This window comes from Chiloscyllium plagiosum, chromosome 6 (assembly GCF_004010195.1).
Source record: "Chiloscyllium plagiosum isolate BGI_BamShark_2017 chromosome 6, ASM401019v2, whole genome shotgun sequence".
Classification (NCBI taxonomy): Eukaryota; Metazoa; Chordata; class Chondrichthyes; order Orectolobiformes; family Hemiscylliidae; genus Chiloscyllium; species Chiloscyllium plagiosum.
Genome location: NC_057715.1, coordinates 107,320,904 through 107,343,356, shown reverse-complemented (window position 1 = coordinate 107,343,356; position 22,453 = coordinate 107,320,904). Strand labels below are relative to the sequence as shown.

At 40.7% G+C, this 22,453-nt stretch overlaps 1 protein-coding gene across 6 annotated transcripts in view; it reads left to right on the top strand.

The window, feature by feature from the left end:
- dhrsx (dehydrogenase/reductase (SDR family) X-linked) overlaps nt 1-22,453 on the top strand; it is a 293,939-nt gene that overhangs the window by 89,513 nt on the left and 181,973 nt on the right. For 3 of the 6 annotated variants that reach the window (XM_043692380.1, XM_043692379.1, XM_043692385.1), the window contains one exon: nt 21,507-21,614. The exons of 1 other annotated variant lie outside the window; for it this stretch is intronic. In XM_043692380.1, the coding sequence (XP_043548315.1) occupies nt 21,507-21,614 (108 nt within the window). Of the gene's footprint in view, nt 1-10,464; nt 10,613-13,958; nt 13,993-21,506; nt 21,615-22,453 lie in introns of those variants that run through there. 2 more of the 6 variants (XM_043692384.1, XM_043692381.1) reach the window with 2 other exon arrangements.

Genomic DNA, 22,453 nt, shown 5'->3' with positions numbered 1-22,453 from the left:
GGGTTGGAGGATCTGAGCTACAGGGATAGGCTGAACAGGCTGGGGCTGTTTTCCCTGGAGCGTTGGAGGCTGAGGGGTGACCTTATAGAGGTTTACAAAATTATGAGGGGCATGGATAGGGTAAATAGGCAAAGTCTTTTCCCTAGGATGGTTGAGTCCAGAACTAGAGGGCATAGGTTTAGGGTGTGAGGGGAAAGATATAAAAGATTCCTACAGGGCAACCTTTTCATGCAGAGGGTGGTACGTGTATGGAATAAGCTGCCAGAGGATGTGGTGGAGGCTGGTACAATTGCAACATTTAAGAGGCATTTGGATGGGTATATGAATAGGAAGGGTTTGGAGGGATATGGGCTGGGTGCTGCTAGATGGGACTAAATTGGGTTGTGATATCTGATTGGCATGGATGGGTTGGACTGAAGGGTCTGTTTCCATGCTGTACATCTCTATGACTCTATGACTCTAACTCTGATTGCTATCCTCACCTGACTTACATGTGACTCGAGTCCCATAGCAGTGTGGTTGATTCTCAACTGTCCTCTGAAAGGGCTCTTGCAAGTCACTTTGTTCAAGGACAATTAGGGTTGGGCGACATACGCCTTACCAATGATGCCCTTATCCCATGAAATACCTAAAAGAAAAACATGAATTATAAATGGAGGAGTAAAATGTAGAAGCAGAGATTGTATCCTAGCTTTATACAGGACTGGCTAGGTCTCAGCTAAAGTTTTTTTGAACAATTCTGTGCACCAGTCCTCAAGCATGATCTAAAGGCCTTAGAAAGAGTGCAGAGGAGATTCATCAGAATGGTATCAAGAATGAAATACTTCAATAATGAGAAACATTTGTCAAAATTAGGAATAAGGTTAAGAGATAATCTAAATAGTGGGTTTCAATTGATCAGACATTTTGTTTGACCAGAAAGAGTAAAATACCTCTCTCTGGTGAGTGAATTAGTAACCAGGTATTAGAATGTTAACACCATTTGCAAGCGATCTAGAAGGAAACTGAGAATTTATTTTACTGGCGAGAGTGTTTTTGGATCTGGAAGTCCCTACCTGAAAAGGAGGTGAAAGCTGATTTCATTAATACATATGTCACTAAAACTTTGTTAAGGTGCTTGAAAGTGAAGAACCTCCGGAGTTACAGATATGAAGTGGAAATGTGGGGTTAAGCACAGATTTAAAGACAATTTCAACCATGTACCAAAGGCAGGACAGACTGACTGACCTCAATCTTTGCGATGTTTATAACTGTTCTATGAAAGTGTGTAAAGTGCAAGTTGACAGGTGGCACACAGGGACACAGTATGCTAAATAAGTCTAATTCAAACTAGATTTGCAACAGCAGGGATTTTATTCCTCTTTTGATTGTAGAATATAGAGAAATATGTTAATGTACACACTCCAGAGATGATTAAAAATATCTTTGGGTGATTTATATGATGCAAGGGCAGCTTCAATATTAAATTAGCCGCATGCAAAATAATAACCACCTTTATCTTGCAACATAAACGGCAAAATTATTTTTTGTCTCATCCAGTAGCATCAGTGAAATGACCACATTTCTTCCTCATGCTCTGTATTATATCAAGTTTTGCATACAAACCAGATCTTGTTGGGTAATGCTGTGTTAATGACACATATATTCATGAATATGAAAGTCAGCAAAGTCAGGGGATTTTAGAGACACGTCTTGAATCATGTATCTCCAGAATTTGGTGGTTGATTACACCACTCCACACAAAGAGTGGCTGCCCCTAGCTGCCTGTTTTTGTTAAAAGCATGCTAAACCTGCACATTGCAAAGTTGTCACATAAAATTCAACCTGTCATTTGAGAGCTATTAGAACATTTAGTGATGTAGCGTCACTATATGCCCTAGGAACATAGAAGTTGGCCATTTCGTCCCTTCAGCCTGCTGTGCCATTTCCACATGCTGTTCACAAATCTCTTGATCTCGTTAGTAATGAGAAATCAGTCAATCCCTTTCTCTACCTTTCTCATTGACTGGACTTCCACTGTCTTATCATAGAGTCATAGAGTTGTACAGCACAGAAAGTCACCCTTTGGGTCCAACTCGTCCATGATGACCAGATATCCTAAATTAATCTAGTTCCAGCACTTGGCCCATATCACTCCAAATCCTTCCTATTCATGTATCCATCCATACGGCTTTTAAATATTCTAATTGTACCAGAATCTACCACTTCCTCTGGCAGCTCATTCCATTCATGCACCACAATCTGTGTGAAAATCTGTGTCCCTTGGCCCTTTTAAATCTTTCCCCTCTCACCTTAAACCTATGCCCTGTAATTTTGGACTCCTCTACACTGTGAAAAAGACCTTAGCTATTCACCCTATCCATTTGCCTCACGATCTTATAAATTCAGCTCCAGGGTAAGTAGCCCCACTCTATTTAGCCTCTCCCTATAGCTCAAAACCTCCAACCCCGGCAACATCCCTGTAAATCTTTTCTGAACCCTTTCAAGTTTAACATGTTCCCTATTGCAGGGAGATCAGAATTGTACACTGTCTTCCAAAAGTGGCCTAACCAAAGTCCTGTACAGCTGCAACATGACATCCCACCTCCTATACTCAGTGCACTGACCAATAAAGGCACATGCACCAAACGCCTTCTTTACTACCCTGGCTACCCGTGACTCCACCTTCAAGGAATTATGAACCTGAAATAACTCCAAACAGGCAGGTATCTCATCACCAAGTCACCTTTTTTTAAAGATGTGCACAGTACATGGACTCTGATTAGCTTGCTCAGAGCCAGTCCCTAAATGAGGATACTCTCTGAGACTCCTGTCAGCCAGACTCCCTGATGGGTCCAGGTTAAAAGCCCCAATCAGGAATCTTATACTTAATGAGATCCATCTGGCCTTGGTTATAATCACTCCAGAACCTGCACCCCAAGGTATCTTTGTTCGGCGACACTCTGTTTCCATGCTGTATGACTGTATGACTCTATGAGCTCATTAAATAGCAAAGCAGGTTTGTAAGTCTGAATGCGCTGCTCCTGCAGCGAAGTCCTATATTTCTATAGTATTTATAATGCCCTCTGGCACAGACTGTGAACAACTTGGAATGTTTGCTCTCATTCCTGTTTATGGTAAATAGAAGTTGTGGTGCAGCCTTGAAGGATGCCTTTTGGTCCACCAATTTGATTTTGATTTGATTTAATTTATTATTGTCACATCTATATACTGAGATACAGTGAAAAGTATTGTTTTGTGTGCTATCCAGGCAAATCATATCTTACATAAGTACATCAGGATAACAGAACAGAATGCAGAATATAGTGTTACAGCTACAGAGAAAGTGCATAGAAAAATCAGTTTTAATATTTGAACCAGCTGTTCAAAAATCTGATAACAGCAGGGAAGAAGTTGTTCTTGAATCAGCTGGTATGTGTTTTCAAGCTTTGATATCTTCTGTCTGACAGAAGAGGGTGGAAGAGAGTATAACTGAGGTAGGAGGAGTCTTTGATGAAGTTGGTTGCTTTCCTGAGGCAGTGGGAAGTATAGATGGAGTCAATGGATGGAAGGCTGGTTTTCGTGATGGGCTAGACTTCTTTGTAATTTCTTATGGTCCTCGGCAGAGTGGTTGCCACACCAAGCTGTGATGCATCTGGGATAGGATACTTTTTGTGGTGCATCTATAAAAATTGGCAAGAGTCATTGTCGAATTTCCTTAGCCTTCTAAGGAAGTAGAGGCATTGGTGTATTTTCTTGCTCATAGCCTTGTTGTGGATAGACCAGGATAGATTGTTGGTGATATTTACTCCTAAGAACTTGAAACTCTCGATCACCTCCACCTCAGCACCATTGATTTGACAGAGTGGTGTCCTGTACACCACTTCCTGAAATTGATGGCCAGCCCCTTTGTTTTGCTGACATTGAGGGAGAGATTTTTACACCATAACCTTTACACCATGCCACTAAGCTTTTCATCTCTTTCTTGAAATTGTTGTTTAATAGCCAGCCCACTACAGTGGTTTGTTCAGCAAACTTGTTTTTTTTTAGATTACTTACAGTATGGAAACAGGCCCTTCGGCCCAACAAGTCCACACTGACCCGCCGAAGCGCAACCAACCCATACCCCTACATTTACTCCTTCTTACCTAACACTACGGGCAATTTAGCATGGCCAGTTCACCTGACCTGCACATCTTTTGGACTGTGGGAGGAAACCGGAGCACCCGGAGGAAACCCACGCAGACACAGGGAGAATGTGCAAACTCCACACAGTCAGTCGCCTGAGTCGGGAATTGAACCCGGGTCTCTGGCTCTGTGAGGCAGTAGTGCTAACCACTGTGCTACCGTGCCGCCCACAAATGGACTTAGAGCAGAATTTGGCCACACAGTTGTGCGTGGAATACAGTAAGGAGTTGAGTACGTAGTTTTGTGGGGCACCGGTGTTGAGGATTGTTGTGGAAGAGGTGTTGTAACCTATCCTTACGTTTTGCAGTCTGTGAGTCAGGAAGTCGACGATCCAGTTGCAGAGGAGGGAGCAGAATCCTGGGTCTTGGAACTTGGAGATGAGTTTGTTTGGAATTATGGTGTTGAAGATGGAGCTAAACTCTATAAATGGGAGTCTCTCATAGGTGCTATCCTGATGTGAGAGGGCTGAGTGTAGAACCAGGGTGATGGCATGTGCCATGGACCCATTGCAACGGCGGGTGAATTCTAGTGGATTAAGGCAGTCTGGGAGCCTGGAGTTCATGTGTGACATTACTAACCTCCCGAAGCACTTCATAACCTATGTTCCAGAGATGACCATGTTACAACATGGAAAGAACTCATTTCACCTTTGGCATATAAACCCGAAGGTGTCGTTTTAAATTCAGCACAGATTGCTGTGGGTGAAACTGAATGAACAGTTCTGATGTAAGGTCATTCTGACCTGAATGAACAGTTCTGATGTAAGGTCATTCCACTCAAAGTTGCCAATCAACTGAGTATTTTGCAGTTTTTCTGTTTTCATTTCAAATTTCCATATCTGTAGATTTGCAGGGTTTTTTTTAATGTTCACTGCCAAGGCTAACATTTGCTGACCTTCCCTAATTGTGAAGATGGTAGTGAGCTGTGTTTTTGAACCTCTGTAGCCGTTGATGTGTAGGGAGACTCACTCAGTGCTGTTTTGGAAGGTTAAACTTCATTCCAGATGTTTAACCTAGTGACCATGAAGGAACATGTGACCTGGCAGAGAACCTTGAGATGCTGGTGTTCCCATTCTTTTGCCTCCCTTGCCCTTCTAGTTTGTAAATTTGAAAGCGGTTTGGCTAGAAGCTGCAGTACACCTTGTGAATGGTACACACTACTGCCACTTTACTAATGGTGGAATGAGTGAAGATTTACATTGGTGGTTGCAGTGCAAATCAAGCAGGCTGCTTTGTCCTGAATGGTGTCAGGCTTCTTGAGTGATGTTGAAACTGCACTCATCTAGGCAATTGGATAGTATTCCATCACTCTCCTAACTTATGTCTTGTAGATGATGGATAGGCACTGGAGAGACAGGAGGTGAGTTAACCCACCATAAGATTACAAGATGTAACTCATGGGGTGCCACGCAGGGTTTGGTTCTCGGGTCTCAACTGTTTACAGTGTTTTTTAATTACTTGAATGCAAGGATAGAACGTATTATAGCCAAATTTGCAGATGACAATAAAATAGGTGAGAAAGTAATTTGCAATGAAGAAAGAAATTTGTGTATGGCAATGGATAGGTTTTGTGAATGAACCAAAATCTGTCAGATGAAATATAATTCAGTTATTCATTTTAGTCAGAGGAGTAGAAAGGCAACTTATTATCTAAATGGAGAAACTTCAGAAAGTTTCAGTGCAGAGGGATCTGGGCATCCTTGTGCATAAATCGTAGAAAATTAGAATGCAGGTACAGCTGGTAATAAGCAAGGCAAATGGAGTTTTGGCATTTATTGCTAAAGGAATAAGGTGTAAAATTAGGGAGGTGTTGCTGCAACTGTATAGGGCATTAGTGAGACCACGCCTCGTATATTGTGTACTATTTTGGTTCCCTTACTTTAAAAGGGATTTAGTTGTATTAGACGCAGTTCAGAGGATATTCTCTAGATTGATTCCAGAGATGAGGGGTTTGTCTTCTGAAGAGAGGTTGACTAGTTTAGACTTATATTCTTTGGAGTTTAGAAGAATGAAAGGAAATCTAATTGAAGTATATAAAATGATAAAGGGGATAAGCAAAGTCGATTTGGAGGGAATATTTCCTCAAATGGGGCAATCTGGAATGAGAGGTCATAGCCCTCTGGGCAATTAGGGATGGGCAATAAATGCTGGCCTAGTCAGAGATGTCCACATTTCATGCATACGTAATAAAAAAACTGAGCCCTAGCCGAAGTGTCCCAGAAAAGCATTTCACTAATTTGATAATAAAATAAATAGCAGCTTATAAACATTTCTGGTTATTGGACAACCCTGGTTTCTGATAGCTGGATTTCCAACATCATACCTGTAGTGATGTTGGAAGTTTTCTGCAGTATTAACAGTGATCTAAAACAATTTTAAGTAATATCACTGGCTTAAGTGTTCATCAATGACTCTTCTCATACATGGTCCTCAGAATTTGTTGTTTTATTTTATGGTCCACTCTGATACATTGTGTTATGTTGTATTATTCTGAATAACAGAACATTATAACAAATTGCCTTCTGTTATCAAGGTTTTGTTAGAATGTTTCCGCCAGTTGCAGTGATTAATGCTAGGTAATCTGAAAGAGGTGGAAAATCTATCCTTTGCCTCTTCAAATCCAAGATGATATCTGACCCCAGCTTGTCGAGATAGCTTGGAAGTATTTTTTTCAATAGCGTGTCTTATCAGTTTCGTGAATGTTACATTTTTGTATACAAAATCCCAGATTGTGAAATTGTTTACTCATCATTATAATTAATGGTAATTTGTAGCTATAATGTGTTTAATAAGGATGCAAATGTCCTGAATATCCATTGAGAAATTGTGTTCATTTGTGTCATTGTAGCAATTACTTTTGAAGATCCATGTAAGTATTTTAGTGTGTTTTTAAAATCTTCTCGAGCAGTATTTAGAGGCATTGTGTCATTACTATACTTAACACAGCCTTCTCTGGGTAGTTAGACCTCTAATAGGTAACTGTCTTCAGCATATTGTTGTTTACTGTGATGCCAGAACCTTTGAGCTTGGTAAGTGGGCGTTTGAGTGTTGCTAGATAATTCATTTGGGAAGTCTGTGTTTCAAAGGATGTGTATTTATCAATGAGGCTTTCTGCAGGATTGTGTAGAGGTCAGTTATAAACTGTTATTTGACGCAGAAGGACATTTCCGCTGCTGCAGAAGCACTTCTTTTGAAGAGAACAAATTGAGCCTTGATTGATTCAGAAAACAATTGCTATACTTGATTATTTCAGTAAGTTACATCCTGAAGCAATGACAACATTTATTAGACAAACAATTCATTTTTAAGCTGCTTTGGATTTCTCTGCAATTTGATGTTAGGGGTTGTTGAACATGGCTACAGTCTTATCTATGTTGTTTTTAATCATGCTGAGGAGACTGAAAATGTAGTTTGTCTTTGTAAATTCTAGTATTGCAGTAGTATGCCATGAGTGGATCATATAAATTGGTGAGAGTAGACAAGATTCAATCAGAGCAATTGCCATATATCCATTGTTGAGGGGGAATAACACAGCCATGACCTAAATAATGGATCTGTTTTATACAGGCAAATGTACAATACTGTTAGTTTTGACTCCTATGTGTGACTTTCTCTTCCCCAGTTTTGAAAGGCTTTTCAATCAGTGGCTTCTTTATGCTCGAGGGTTTGATGTACAGAATGTGCTGAGGAGGGTTAATAAATCTCAGTCTACAGTATCATTGCACTAAAGAAGAAGCAAATAGGAAAGGTTAAAATGATTTCTAGTCTGTTCTTCCAGCAACCCCATGCAGTTTCTCTTATTTACAGTCTCTCTCAATTTCCTAAGCATTTTCAATAAAGATCTCAGAACTTTTAGTTCCTCTGACTTTAGCATCCCTGTCCTTCAGCCACCAATGCTGCACACACTCTCAAATTCCATCTCTTTGTTCTCTCCATTTCCTCTTCAACACTCTCCTTAAAATCCATCCTTTGACTAAACTCTAGGTCATTCTTTTTACAAGTTCCCTTGTTAGTTTGGCTTTCATTTCTTTACATTGATATTCATGTGAAGCTTGGACCATTTTTTCTACTTATAAAGATGTGTATAAATGCAAGTTCTATGTCTATGTTATGTAAGCTTTCTCTCGTCCCTTACTCTTTTGAAGTGCTCTTGGGTTCCACATATATACTGTTCCTTTCACATGCATCCTCACTGTGTTCATTTGGGCAAATGTTGAGCGAGGAGTGTGGGTTATTAAACTGGCGAAAGCTGGGGAAGACATTTCAGAATGTCCAAGTTGAAACTAATTGGGCAGTGAGTGTGAGCCAATTACTCACCATTGGGACTAATGAACGGGAAGACCAAACTTATGTGTGCCAGGCAGAGGGCATTAGATAATCACTGCAAGCTGATTTCTTCTTTTCTTGGATGCTGATACCAATGGTGGAGCTGCACCAGGCACCTTTCCAACTGAGATCGACTTATAGACTTCAGACTGGCAGTCAAGCATATGGGATGTTGTCTTTCTAATGATTCCACTACAAGTTCCTTTTACTTGTTTGATTAAGCGATGAAAGGTCTCAGAATTCGAGACTCAAGTTCCATGACTCCTTGTAGTGGAAACGTCAAACAATTATTAGAGAATGAATAAAGTTTCACTTTTTCACATATTTGAGTGGTCATATTAAATATTTTGAAAGTGTTTCAAGAGTTTGTGAACCCAACTATGCAATGCTTCATTTTTGTTTTATTTAATACCCATCCCTAATTTTTCTTGAAGTGGTGGTACATCAGCTGCCTTCTTGAACTACTGCAGATATAGTGGTTTAGTACAACTGTAGGTCTTGCTAGATCACTTCAGGGGACCATTAAGAGTCAACTATATTGTTTAGATTTAGAGACACAGAGGAGGGTGATGTATTTTCTTCCCTAAACAACACCAGTGAAGCAGATGTGATTTTAATGGCAATCAATAGTTTCATAGTTACTTAATGATATAGTAATTACTCATGTTGGCTTTTTATGCTCAACGTATTTAATTAACTGAGTTCAGTCATTCCTGGATTATGATTTCAGTAACATCATCACCAAGCTACCATACCTATATTCATTAGGACTGGGTACATTCTTCCAGGGACAAGAGCTTTGCAAATCAATCCTCCCAGTAACATTGTGGGTATTTATTTAAAGAGTTTGCTTTTAATTTAATGACAAGAAGAATGAATTTTCATTGATGTGCCAACAGGGAAATTAGTCTTCAGAGACTTTAAAATTCAAGTTCTTCCTGATGTGGTGAACCACTGCGACAAGCTAGCTCAGGAAATTTCCCATTTGTTTGAACAAAAATGATGAAAGTCAGTGTGCTATAGTTGCCAATATTGTCTTCAGGGTAGTGGGAAACTTGGCTTGGGTTATCTACTCCAGAGTTTTCTGCCTGAAGTACTATAATTAATGGTTTTTCAAAATTTATCCTTGGCCTGCCCAGGTGCAGATAGGAAGATGAATACTTAATGCAGTGTGGTGCAAAAAATCTGTGCTGTTGAGATCTCTTCAAATATGTAACATTCGTAAAAATTGGTTTCAAGGTAGACACTAGAAAGATGCCTGACTAGGCTTAGGAATTGAGAACGAGAGGTCACGGTCTCAGGGTAAAGGTACATTTAAAAAATTTGCATTGCATCCACTAATCCTTGAATTAATATATAGCCAGCCCTTGTTATTTCAAAACACATAAATATCACACAGTTTGATTCAATAAAGTGGTGGTTATATTAGCGGTCTGCAATCCTGAGAACAAGAGGTCAAATCCCATCATGGCATTAGTACCTCCAAGAGAGAAGTAGGCAATTATGTGAAGAGAAGAATGTGCAAGTTTACAAAGAGAAGGCAGGGGATTGGGGTTAGGTCTTTGATCTTGCCGAAAGCCAGCAAGGACATAGAGTCATACAGCACAGAAAGATGATAGGCCAAATGGCCACCTTCTGTGACCATTCTACGATTCCACTAATATTTTCCCGCCTCAGGCGACTGACTGTGTGGAGTTTGCACATTCTCCCCGTGTTTGCGTGGGTTTCCTCCGGGTGCTCCGGTTTCCTCCCACAGTCCAAAGATGTGCAGGGTCAGGTGAATTGGCCATGCTAAATTGTCCATAGTGTTAGGTAAGGGGTAAATGTAGGGATATGGGTGGGTTTCGCTTCGGCGGGTCGGTGTGGACTTGTTGGGCCGAAGGGCCTGTTTCCACACTGTAATCTAATCTAATCTAATCTAATCTAATCTATTTTTGTTTGATTTGGATACCAGAGGCCAAACATAGTCCTGATCAAAGCAGGAGGCAGGAAAGGAGGAGAGAAGACTGGGGAAATAGAGGAATCTGTTCAACAGTGCCAGCGTATACAGGCAGTCCCCAATTTATGAATGCCTGACTTATGAATACTTCTGAACAAGATTAATTTTAAAGATCCACCATGTGAGTGTTTGCTTGTGCTTACAAACAACTATTTTGTATTGTACTGTATTGTGCTCTGACTTGAATACAACTTGACTTTCGAACGTACTTAGGAGTGGAACCCGTTTATAACCTGTGGACTGTCTGTAGTGATAATTTACAGTTTATATTGTGCCAATCACATCCTTAGAATTGGGTCACAGGCAATGAAGTTGTATGCAAACTCAGCAGCGAGTTTCTACAAAGCAAGATCCGATATGGAATTATTTCAAGTCCTCCTCATCTGAAAGACATTACCTTGTATACTTCAGCACTTTCTAAGAAGTACACTGAAATGTTCACTTAGATTATAGTTGTTTTTAATCATCTACTCAGGCATGTGACAGGTGGGACTTGAACCCGGATTTTCTGGCCCAGAGGTAGGGACACTACTGGTGCACTACAAGATCCTTCACTAGATTACATGTGTGGAGTAGGTCTCGACTGTGATTCTAAGAAAGGAGAGCTACCATTGATCCAATGTGGACTCCTGTTTTACCATTATTGCTTCTTTTCTCTGCCATATTTCTTTGATGATTTTTCAGAATTTTTCTCAAGCTTTCAGGAAAGTATAAAAAAGTCATGACATTCTTGTGATATTTTGATGAAAAATAAACAACAGAGCAGAAGCGATTTTTATAAAAAGAATACAGATGCAGTGAGCGAAGCAAGTAATTTGTCATATGAAAGCTAAAGAAGTGTTTTTTATGGTGACCTATCATTCCTTGAATGAAGGGATTGTTTCATGAGGAAAGGTTGGGATGTATTTCGGAGTTTAGCAGAATGAGAATTGAATTTATAAGATTCTGAGGGATCTTGACAGAGTAGCCGGGATGATGTTTTCCTTAAAGGGCAATCCAGACCTGCAGGTCATATTTCAGAATAATGGCTTACCCATTGAAGATGGAAGGTGACCTTATAGAAGTTTATAAAATAATGAAGGGCATGGATGGGTTGATTGTCAAGGTCTTTTTCCCAGGATAGGGGACTTCAAAACTAGAAGGTTTAGGCTTAAGGTGAGAAGGGAAATCCAAGAGGCAACTTTCTTACCCAGAAGGTGGTGCGTATATGAAAGTGGTGAGGCTGGTCAATTACGATATTTCAAAGGCATCTGGATGGGTACTTGAATAGGAAAGGTTTAGAGGGATATGGGCCAAATCCTGGCAAATGGAACTAGATTAATTTAGGATATCTGATCATCATGGAGGAGTTGGACCAAAGGGTTTGTTTCTGTGCTGTACAATTCTATGACTCCAACATAGAGATGCAAAATAAGTTCTTCTTTCAGAATTATTGGAATTTTCTAAAGCTGAGGTAAGGCTGAAGTGAACCGATTTTTGAACTATAGTGGAGTCAAAGGGTATGAGGCACCAAAATGGAATCGGGACCAAGAACGGATCAGCTCTGATCTTATTGAATGGCAGAGCAGAATTAAAAGGAAGCTTAGCTTACTCCTGCTTTGATCTCTTATGTCTGTATGTAAATGTGTCTGGTTTGTATCCTCTTTCTGATCTATGTCAATTTCTGTAAATCTTGCAGATTGTTCTTCTTTGATTTCTGACATTCACTTTCTAACACTGGACCGTTGACATGGTTCTCTAACCCACAAGTATCGCTTCTATATTGGGAATCACGCATCGAAAATTATTGGTCTGGTGATGTTTTGCTCCATCCACAGGGGCAATGCGCAAACCATTATGCATTACGCACCCTGCAATGTTCCAGCTTTGTAACCGACTGCAGCCTGTTATTAGACTATTGATTGGGCACCAGGATATTGTTTAATCCTATAATAGTACATGTTTGTGACTTCCTCGTGATTCATGCTTGTGGCTGTGAGTTACCCAAGATTAAAATGAAAGCTTTAAAACTTAGCCACCTTGTATCCTCTGAGAGTTTTCATCGCTAAGAAAATGTCTCCAATATTCGCCAGGCCAGAGATCAGTAACCTTAATAACAGGAAGCTCTATTTTAAAATTCAGTCAAAAAGACAATGTTTTATGAGTCACAATGCTACTCAAATGCCAGTAATATTGGATTAAAGACATGGATTTCTACAGCATTTTAGTGTTGTTAGTGAACTAACGCTTTCTTACAAATACAATGTTAATAAAGGTCATAGAATCCCTACAGTGCGGAAAAAGGCATTCAGCCAACTGAGTCCACACTGACACTTCGAAGAGTATCCCATCCCAACTCAGACCCATCCCACCCTATCTCTATAAACCTACATTTCCATGGCTAACCCACCTAACATGCACATCCCAGGACACTATAGACAATTTACCATGTCCAATCTATCTAACCTATATATCTTTAGATTGTGGGAGGAAGCCAGAGCACCTGGAGGAAACCCACGCAGACACTAGAGAACGGGCAAATTCTGCACGGACAGTCACCCAAGGCTGGAATCAAACCTGGATTTCTGGTGCTGTGAGGCAGCGGTGCTAACTGCTGAGCCACTGTCCTGCCCAATAGTTCTTAAAAAAAAGCTATTTAATTAACTTTGAAATGTGTTTGATCAAGAAGAAAGGAGCCATAGGTTGCACACTCCTAATCTAGACGTATTGACTGTAGCTCAGTTATCTCTTATCTCAGAGTCTGAAGGTTGTGGGGCCAAGTACCAGGGCAGAAATGTGAACACAGAAATCTAAGCTGATGCTCCAGTGCAGTACTGAGGGTGCTCTGCACTGTTGGAGATGCTTTGTTCAGATGAGGCTTTAAATTATAGCTCTTCTATCCTCTCAGACCATCCAATAACAATGTTTTTGTGAAGAGCAGAAGCATTCTCTTCAGTATCCTAGTCAATACATATCTCTTATATACCATCACATAAAATAAAAAGATACTGCTTATTTGCAAATTGCTCTTTAGGGGACCTCAGTGTCAAATTGCTGTCTGTCTAACATTATAACAGTGCTTTAGATACATGGTATTTTTGTGGCAGCAATGAGTCTTTGCTGACCTTAGATGTGCAATACCTTCTTTGTTTCAGCCCAAGGCAAATTGTATTGAGGGATCCTATGGATTGCGGGTTACAGGATTAGAGGAAACAACATATGGATACATTCATCTGCACTACCATCACCAACGTGGGAATAACAAGTATCTCATAACCCTTTCAGCTCATTGTAATCCAGCAGCAGAGTACCACAGTCATCAGTCAGTGGACCTCAACCCTAGAAGCATTAAAAGAAACTAAAGAGGAATCCTACGCCAGACTTGATCAGTTGTTGTCTCTTATCTCAAAGGTGATCTCAAAGCTAGACTTGAGAAGGCCACTGGAGAGACATATTAGCAAGGAAGGCATAGGGAAAGCAAACACTGAAGAGTGTTCCTCCTGATGAAATGCCTAGAACATGGTATAGTTATAGCAAGCATCCTATTTCATCAGAGTCAAAGACCTGATGGCAACACCATTGCTCCAGACATTGGCCCCTGCTTGAGCAAGGGACTGGAAGGTTGTTCACAACACTCTTGCCATAGTGTGAGTTAATGACTGCTGAATGAACCATACCTAACCTAGACCATTATGTCCATGCAGAAATCTGAGCATTCCGCCTACTCACTTCATCAAACAGCATCCTTCCCAATTGTAGTTCCAGCATTGGACTGTTTAGTCATCTCAGGATGCATAATTACAGAACAGAAGAAAGCCAATCTTTGTGCTGGGGGACTATGTGAAAGGGGAAAAGAAAACCTTTAGATACTTGAGAAATAATTGCAATATCCGGAGAGGCAGGTTTCCTCATGGACACAGAGGTCAATGATTTAGGATTTGGTTTGTATTGTTTTAGTCAATCTCAAGAATTAATGTAGCTTCAAACCTAATGAGCAATGGGAAACCTTAAGCAGTGTTCCCTACTAGAAAATTTCGACATCTAATGTCAACTTTCAATATTCTTTGACTTCATTCCCTTCTTTAATTTGCTCTTAAAAGTAATCTTTCAGGCATAACTTGATTCCCTTTGAACTGAGAAACAACCTTTGAGTTATCAGTTGCCATCAGTTGCATGGAAAAGCAATCCTATACCTACAATTTAACATCCCAAGTGGCGTCATTGTCATCGGTTGGCACTGACTGTAATGTCATAGCATTCAAGTTTTTGTGGTCAGTGATATCTGATTTCTCTTCACTGCTGCACAGCTGTCCGAATGAGAAAGTAAGACAAGATTTGACTAAGTTCTGTACATCAGATATTGTGCCATAGATTTTTCTTAGTCTCAGTTGATAGGTTATGCACAGTGTGGACTGTTTAACAGGCAGTGTGTATATCATGTAGAGTGTGTTCAAATACATATTCCTCCTTTTTCGATTTTCTGGTTTCTCTATGTGGTAGCCACATGCAAATATACTTTGTGAAACCTCATTCTGTGAATGGATCCATTAGCTTGACTCCAATGTATCCCCAAGGTAAATCAGCTGAATTTATTGTTAGTCCCCCAGAAGAAAAAGCCAGTTTGGGCCAATGATTGCACATGTTCTACCATTGAAAAATCATTTGAGAGCTATGTTTATCACCTCATTTTAATTTTTATGCATAAAATTTCAAGAATTACGCAAGAGACAATTTCTGTGGAGATTTGCAAGTGTTGTAATGAAAATTGGCTCATAAGAAAAAAGCTTGGGAACTAATATGTCTTCAGTGGTGTACATCACAAAACTAGTAAAAAGTCTACTTAATGATTCCAAACACAGACTATAGTATTTTGTTTATTTCATTACTATTCATTAGTCATTTGGGAACTTAGTGAAAGAAAAGGCACATTTTGTTGAAGTTGTTGGTCTTACATTCATCAGGGCAATTCACAAGGATGTCAATTTAAAGGGAAACCCCCATTTTATACTGCATGATAGGAGAGTACCGATTATTCTTAGAATTGGATTGGCAAAAGGCATTTTGTAAATTGGGCTCTATTAGCAGGCCAACGAGATGCAGAGTGATGAATCATGGGAAAGGCAGCTCTGACATCTGACCGCTGGATATAAGGACAGAGATGCATCAGGAGCTGCCTGAATGGGGGAGGGATGAGGAGCAGGGGGGTTCCTCTGATAAGATTGAGTCCTCCTAAAATGGTTGAGTTCTCCAAATGTCCTGTCATATGGAGAAGGTTCCCTCCCACCTCATGTCTCCCCATGAGATTGATTTCCCTTGGATAGAGTTTCTCTTGATCTTCTTTTATCCCTCCCTCAAACTTAAAATTTCTCTCCCCTCTCTCTCTCTCTCTCTCCCCTCTCCATCTCTGTGTGTGTGTCTCTCTCTCTGTCTCTCTCTGTCTCTCCACTCCATAATCAATTTCCCTTGAACTCTCTATCTCCTCGCATCTCTCTTCTGCTGACCTTTCTTTCTCCCCTACCACTCTCTCCCACAATCCCTCCCTCCCAGCCTCTGACCATTGCACTCCCTGTCTCTCATATTTCCTGTCCCTGCCTAATCTTTCACTCTCTCTCCCCCTATGATTCCAGCTTGATCCTCCTTCCAATCCTCCATCTGGATTAAGCACACCCCCACCCACCCCAAAATCTCTCTGCTCCTTGACTTCCCCGATTCTTCTTTTTATTTCCTACATCCCTCCAGATTTTCTTCCCCTGACCTCCCAAACTTTCTTCTTTCCTCATTGCTTCCCCTGGATTTCTCCCCACAATTGGTCTTAACACCTCCCCCCCCTCCCCCACTCACCAACCCACAATAACTGTTTGTGCTGCCCCCAACTGCTTATCCCTATGACTTCTGTCACCTGCCAATTATTCTGTACTTCCAATTCCTTGATTCTGTCATTTTATTAGGTATCCTGCTCCCTCTCTCCTTATACCGTTTTATCTGGTGTCTACTCTTCTCACTCACTGCACTATTTGAGTTCCCATAATTTTTCTGGTTATACAGAGACATATACTGATAGCCCGAAGAATGAGAGTTCAAATCAACTGGGGCACTTTGATAAGTTAAATTCAGCATTAAAGAAAAATGATAGTGGTTAAATTGTTACAAGGGCACAACTGGTTTCAACAGGCCAACAGTTCTGGTGTCCAAGGAGACAGAAGTAAATTCAGTGCAAAAGAAGCCCATTCAACCCAGCAAGCCCATGTCAAATGCCAATTCATCAATGATTATTCTACATTGGACTTCACTCTCAGCAACAACATTAAGGAACAGTAAATCTCCTAATCTATGAATTGAATTGAATTGAATTGATTATCACGTGTACCGAGGCACAGTGAAAAGCTTTGTCTTGTGAGCAATACAGGCAGATCAGAGTTAAATACCACAGATAAGTAAATAATAGGTAAACAGCGGCAAATACAAAAACACAGACGAATGTTAAGGGTTTGTGAGTCTATTCAGTATTCTAACAACAGTAGGGTAGAAACTGTTTCAAAATCGGCTGGTGCATGTGTTCAGTCTTCTGTACCTTCTCCCCGTTGATAGAGGTTGTAGAAAAACATTGTGAGGGTAGGATGAATCTTTGAGAATGCAGGCGGCCTTTCCTAGACAGTGGGCCTGGTAGGTGGATGCTGTAGATGGGAGGTTGGCCTTTGTGATTGTCCGGGCCGAGTTCACCACTCTCTGTAACCGTCTCCGATCCTGAATGGTACAGTTGCCATACCAAGTAGTGATACATCCAGACAGAATGCTCTCGATGGCAAGGGTATTCGCCGTCATACCAACTTTCCTAAGCTGCCTGAGGAAGAAGATTCATTGTTGGGCCTTTGTAACCAGTGCGTCCACATGAAGCTTAACACGTTGTCATGTTGGAGGGGACCAATTTGAAGCAAAATCAATTCAAATTTTCCAGAGCTTTCATTGCTGCTTTGGAAAATCCTACAAGTCAGCATTGTGATGCACCTTTACTTTTAAGCAGTGAGCTGTTAGGTTGCAAAGTGATGGAGAAAATTGTCCTCGCTAATCCTTCCTGCTGCAAAGTTGGGAAGGGTCTCGACAATGATTGGTCCATCCCACGAGATTCTCTTTCTCTCTTTCGATAGTAGTAGGAGGCGTGGAAATATTTAAGAACTGATATCGACCTGGGTTCAGATGTTGTAGTATGGTTTTTGTCATTTTTATTGCCTAGATTGTTTTTATAGTTATCACTTTCAGGGATCTAATCTCTTTATATGGTTGTTAAAGTTTTTGTAGATTAATGTATTTATAAATTTTTTCGCAGTCATTGTTTTTAGTTTTATTGGTTTTATGGCATGAAATGTGGAAAGAGCTTTTGCAAAGAAAATACTAATAAATTCAGCTTTTACTTGCCATTAATTTCTTGCTGCTTTTCTTCAGTGTGTATGTTGCTGATTACATTTCATGCCTATCATTGGATGCTTTTGGAAACTTCAATGATGTCTTTGAGAGCTTGCCTGAAGCTTTATTTTGATGACGTTGAGAGCTTTTGATGCTTTAATTGAAAGCTTCTGGATATCATTGAGAGCTTTGATGTGTTGATGCCAATGAATGATTATTTGATGCCTAAACAGAACATTTTTGAGTGCAATCATTTGATCTAAATGAGAACATTTGAAGCCAAACTGGTGCCTAAATAACTACTGGCACACATCAGATTGTTTGTCAATGAAAACTCAGAGAGAGGAGAGAAAGTAAAAGGGACAGGATGAAGAGGAAGAAATTTTCTGAAAATGCAAGGATACTTTGAGATTTCAGAAGCTGAGTTTGTAGGATCTGTGGGCTATTGATAGACTGACTCTGCTTTGAGTGTAAGCTATATAAGTTTGCATTGCCCAGGATGTCTAGATTTCATTTTAAACATCCAGCCTTGTTTCTAACGCTTTGACCATGATGTTACAGGATCTGATTCAGTTATACATTTTCACTTCAAATGGCTTTTGATGGTTTCATTTTGCTCTTTGACATGAGAACTTGTCTCATTGTACTCAGTTCAAATTCATTCCGTTCCAGTCTATGTGATGGATTGTACAAATTATAAAAATAGAAGCCAGATCTAAAGCGATGGTTCGTGTGAACTGACAAAGCATAGAGAATGGATTAACTAGAAAAACTGAATCATTTAAACTCTGTTACAGTCACGATTAGTTTATCAAGACGAGGTTGGTCCAGCATCCTTCAGTTCCTGTTTGAAAATATGAATAAACTGTTTTAAATTTGATGTAAGGATTTGGTGTTTGAAGTCATAGCTTTGAAAGTTTGATTTGCATCTTCCACAGAATGCATTGATCTGTATTATTTGTGGAGATCCTTCTCTTCTTTGCAGCAGGAAGGACGAGCTGGGACAATTTTCTTCATCATTTTGCAACTTTATATTGGTTAGACATAAAAGTGAAGGCACATCACGATTCCTGACTTATGGGATTTTCCTAAGCGGCATTGAAAGCTATGGAAATTTTAATAATGCTGCTTGATTTTGTTTCCCTCCAATATAGATCAGGAAACTTATTGTTTCTCAAAATAATTGGTGAGTCAAATGTAGAATAATTATTGTTGAATTTTCATTTGATATGGACCTACTGGGTTGAATGGGCTTCTCTTGCATTGAATTTACTTGTTTTCTTGGACACCAGAACCGTTGGTCTGATGAAATCAGTTATATTCTTGTAACAATGTAACCACTATCATTTTTCTTTAATTCTGATTTTTAAAAAAAAACTGAATTTAACTTCTCAAAACGCCGCAGTTGATTTGAACTCGCATTCTCTGGGTTATCAGTATATGTCTCCGCCTAGCCAGTCGTGTAACATAAAATTACTCGAGCGCACATCATGCACACCAAGTAAAACAGCATAAGCAGAGAGGGAGCAGGCCACTTGCAAAAACAGCATGACAGAGAGAGTGGACATCAGATAAAATAGCATGAGAGAGAGAGGGCAGAGACTAGATAAAACAGCGCAAGAGAGATAGAGGGAGGTTTTTAGATTACCTGGAATTATGATGTATTGGTAATAATGGAGACTTGGTTTAATGCAGGGCACGCCTGCGTGTTGAATATTCCAGGCTACAAGGTATTCAGAAAAGATAGGAAAGAGTAAAAAGGAAGAAGGATGTCATTTTTAATTAGGGAGAACACTGCAGTACTCAAGAAAGAGAATGTTACAGAGGGTCCAAGGACAAAATCGATTTGGCTAGATCTAAAAATGGTGCAAATACATTGCTCAGCGTAACCAACACAGATTATCATTCCTCAGTCTAGTTGGTACTGGAGAGAAGTCCAATGTGGAATAAGCAAATGTTAATTTGACATGGGTTTGGTGAGTCAAATGGACTTCTCTTGCACTAAAATTCTCATCTATTTTGCGATTCTCCATCCCTGCTGGTCTGATGAAATTAGCTGAACTTCTAACAATTCGACTGCTACCACTTTTATTTATTGCTGGTATCATTTGATATCATTTGAACTCCTCAAAATGACACAGTGAATTTGAACTCCCATTCTCTGGATTGGCAGTGCAAGTTTCTATATTGTTTGTCCAATAACATATCCAGTATAAAAGCTTTTCCTCCCACGTGATCAATAATGCCCTTCAGTGCATTTTCTCCACTTCCTGCACCTCCGCCCTTGAACCCCACCCCTCCAACCGCAACAAGGATACCTGTACAGGACATTGGTTAGGCCGCTGTTGGAATATTGCATGCAATTCTGGTCTCCTTTCTATCAGAAAGATGTTGTGAAACTTGAAAGGGTTCAGAAAAGATTTACAAGGATGTTGCCAGGGTTGGAGGATCTGAGTTACAGGGAGAGGCTGAACAGGGTGGGGCTGTTTTCCCTCGGAGGCTGAGGGGTGACCCAGAGGAAGTGGTGGAGGCTGGTACAATTGCAACATTTAAGAGGCATTTGGATGGGTATATGAATAGGAAGGGTTTGGAGGGATATTGGCAGGTGGGACTAGATTGGGTTGTGATATCTGGTCGGCATGGACGGGTTGGACTGAAGGGTCTGTTTCCATGCTGTACATCTCTATGATTCTTTGACTCTATAACCTCCGGTCCTCACTAATTTCTAGAGACAGCGCATTATCCTCCGCCATTTCTGCCAACTGCAATCAGACCCCTCCACACCCCACCATGCGTTTCCCTTCTCACTCCTAACTGTGTTCTGCAGAGACCATTCTCTCTTTGACTCTCTTGTTAGGTCCATGCCCACTCCACCAACCCATCCTCCACTCACGGCACCTTCCCTTGCCGCAGCAATAGGTGTAAAACCTGAGCCCACACCTCGCCCCTCACTTCCGTCCAAGGCCACAAAGATCTTTTCACATCCGGCAGAGATTTTCTTGCACATCCAAAGACCTCATCTAGTGTGCCCTTGGCTCTCAATGTGGTCTCCTGTACATTGGGGAGACAGAATATCTCTGGAACACATGCACCAAACAACCCTGCTATCCTGTGGCCGACCACTTAATTTTCCCCTTCCAATCTGCCACAGACGTGCAAGTCCTGGGCCTCCGCCACCACCCAATCCAAGCCACCTGACAACCAGAGGAAGAACCCCTCATCTTACGCGTTGGGATCCTCCAACTGCATGACATCAAAGTCGACTTCACCAGTTTCCTTATCTCTCCTCCCCCCACCTCATCCTAGATCCAACCCTCCAACCTGGCACCACCCTCTTGAACTGTCATACCTGTCCATCTTCCTTTCCATGTCTCCGCTCCACCCTCCCCTCTGACCTATCATTATTATCCCCCACCTGCATCTACCTATTGCTTTCCCAGCTATCTTCCCCATAGCCCCAATCCCACCCCCTATTTATCTCTCAGTTCCCCATCACCAACATTCCTGATGAAGACCTTACGCCCAAAACATCAACTCTATTCCAGCGCCACACGTTTTGACACTAAAAGGTTTTTGTGATTGTTCAACACAAGTAGGGCTGGGTCATCAAGAAATTCTACTTTGTTTTGTTACAGTTCTTCCTCCGCAAAAAGCAAAGGTTGCCATAGTGACCGGTGGTGCCAAAGGGATCGGGTATGAGACCGCAAAACATCTTTCAAGACTGGGCATGCATGTGATTATAGGTAATTTCCTTCGTATGATAATATGTGACACTGAAGCCAAACCATTTGAGATTCCTTTGTCATGGCTTCAATCTAAGCTCTGTAGAATTTATGCTAACTTTTTTATTTGGTCACAGAGTGCAGCATCATTGGTAAGTTAGTTGAAACACTACCCAGCATTATGTATAAGTTACCAATCGAAAATGTGACCCTGCGACAGGTCAATATCGTATTTCCAAGCCAGGATGGTGTTTCTTTTCTTTATTCTTGGATAAGATCTGACAATGGCAACATTTATTGTCCATCCCTAATTGCACTTAAAATGAGTGGCATACTAGGCCATTTCAAAAGGCATTGAAGAGTCAACCACATTGCTGGAATGACATGTAGCCGAGAGTGTGGCTTATGCCCAAAACGTCGATTCTCCTGCTTCTCGGATGCCACCTGACCTGCTGTGCTTTTCCAGCACCACATTCTCGAACTCTGACCTCCAGCTTCTGCTGACCTCATTTTCTCCTGGAATGACACGTAGGCCAGACTGGATAAGGATGGCAGATTTGCAATACTGAGCCAGGTGCATTTTTACTACAAGGCACGGTGGTTTCATGATATGGAGGTGCCGGTGTTTGGACTAGGATGGACAAAATCAGAAGTCACATGACACCAGGTTATTGTCCAACACGTTTATTTGAAATCAATAACTTTCGGCACTTTTGTCAGGTGAAATGTTTCATGTTCACTGTTACTGATGCCAGCCTCCAGTGTCAGAATTTTCTAATCTTGTAAAATAGTAACATAGTGGCATTGCCATTTTGTCACCGTCTGCCTCTGCAGAACCATAGACATGATGGAGTACAGAA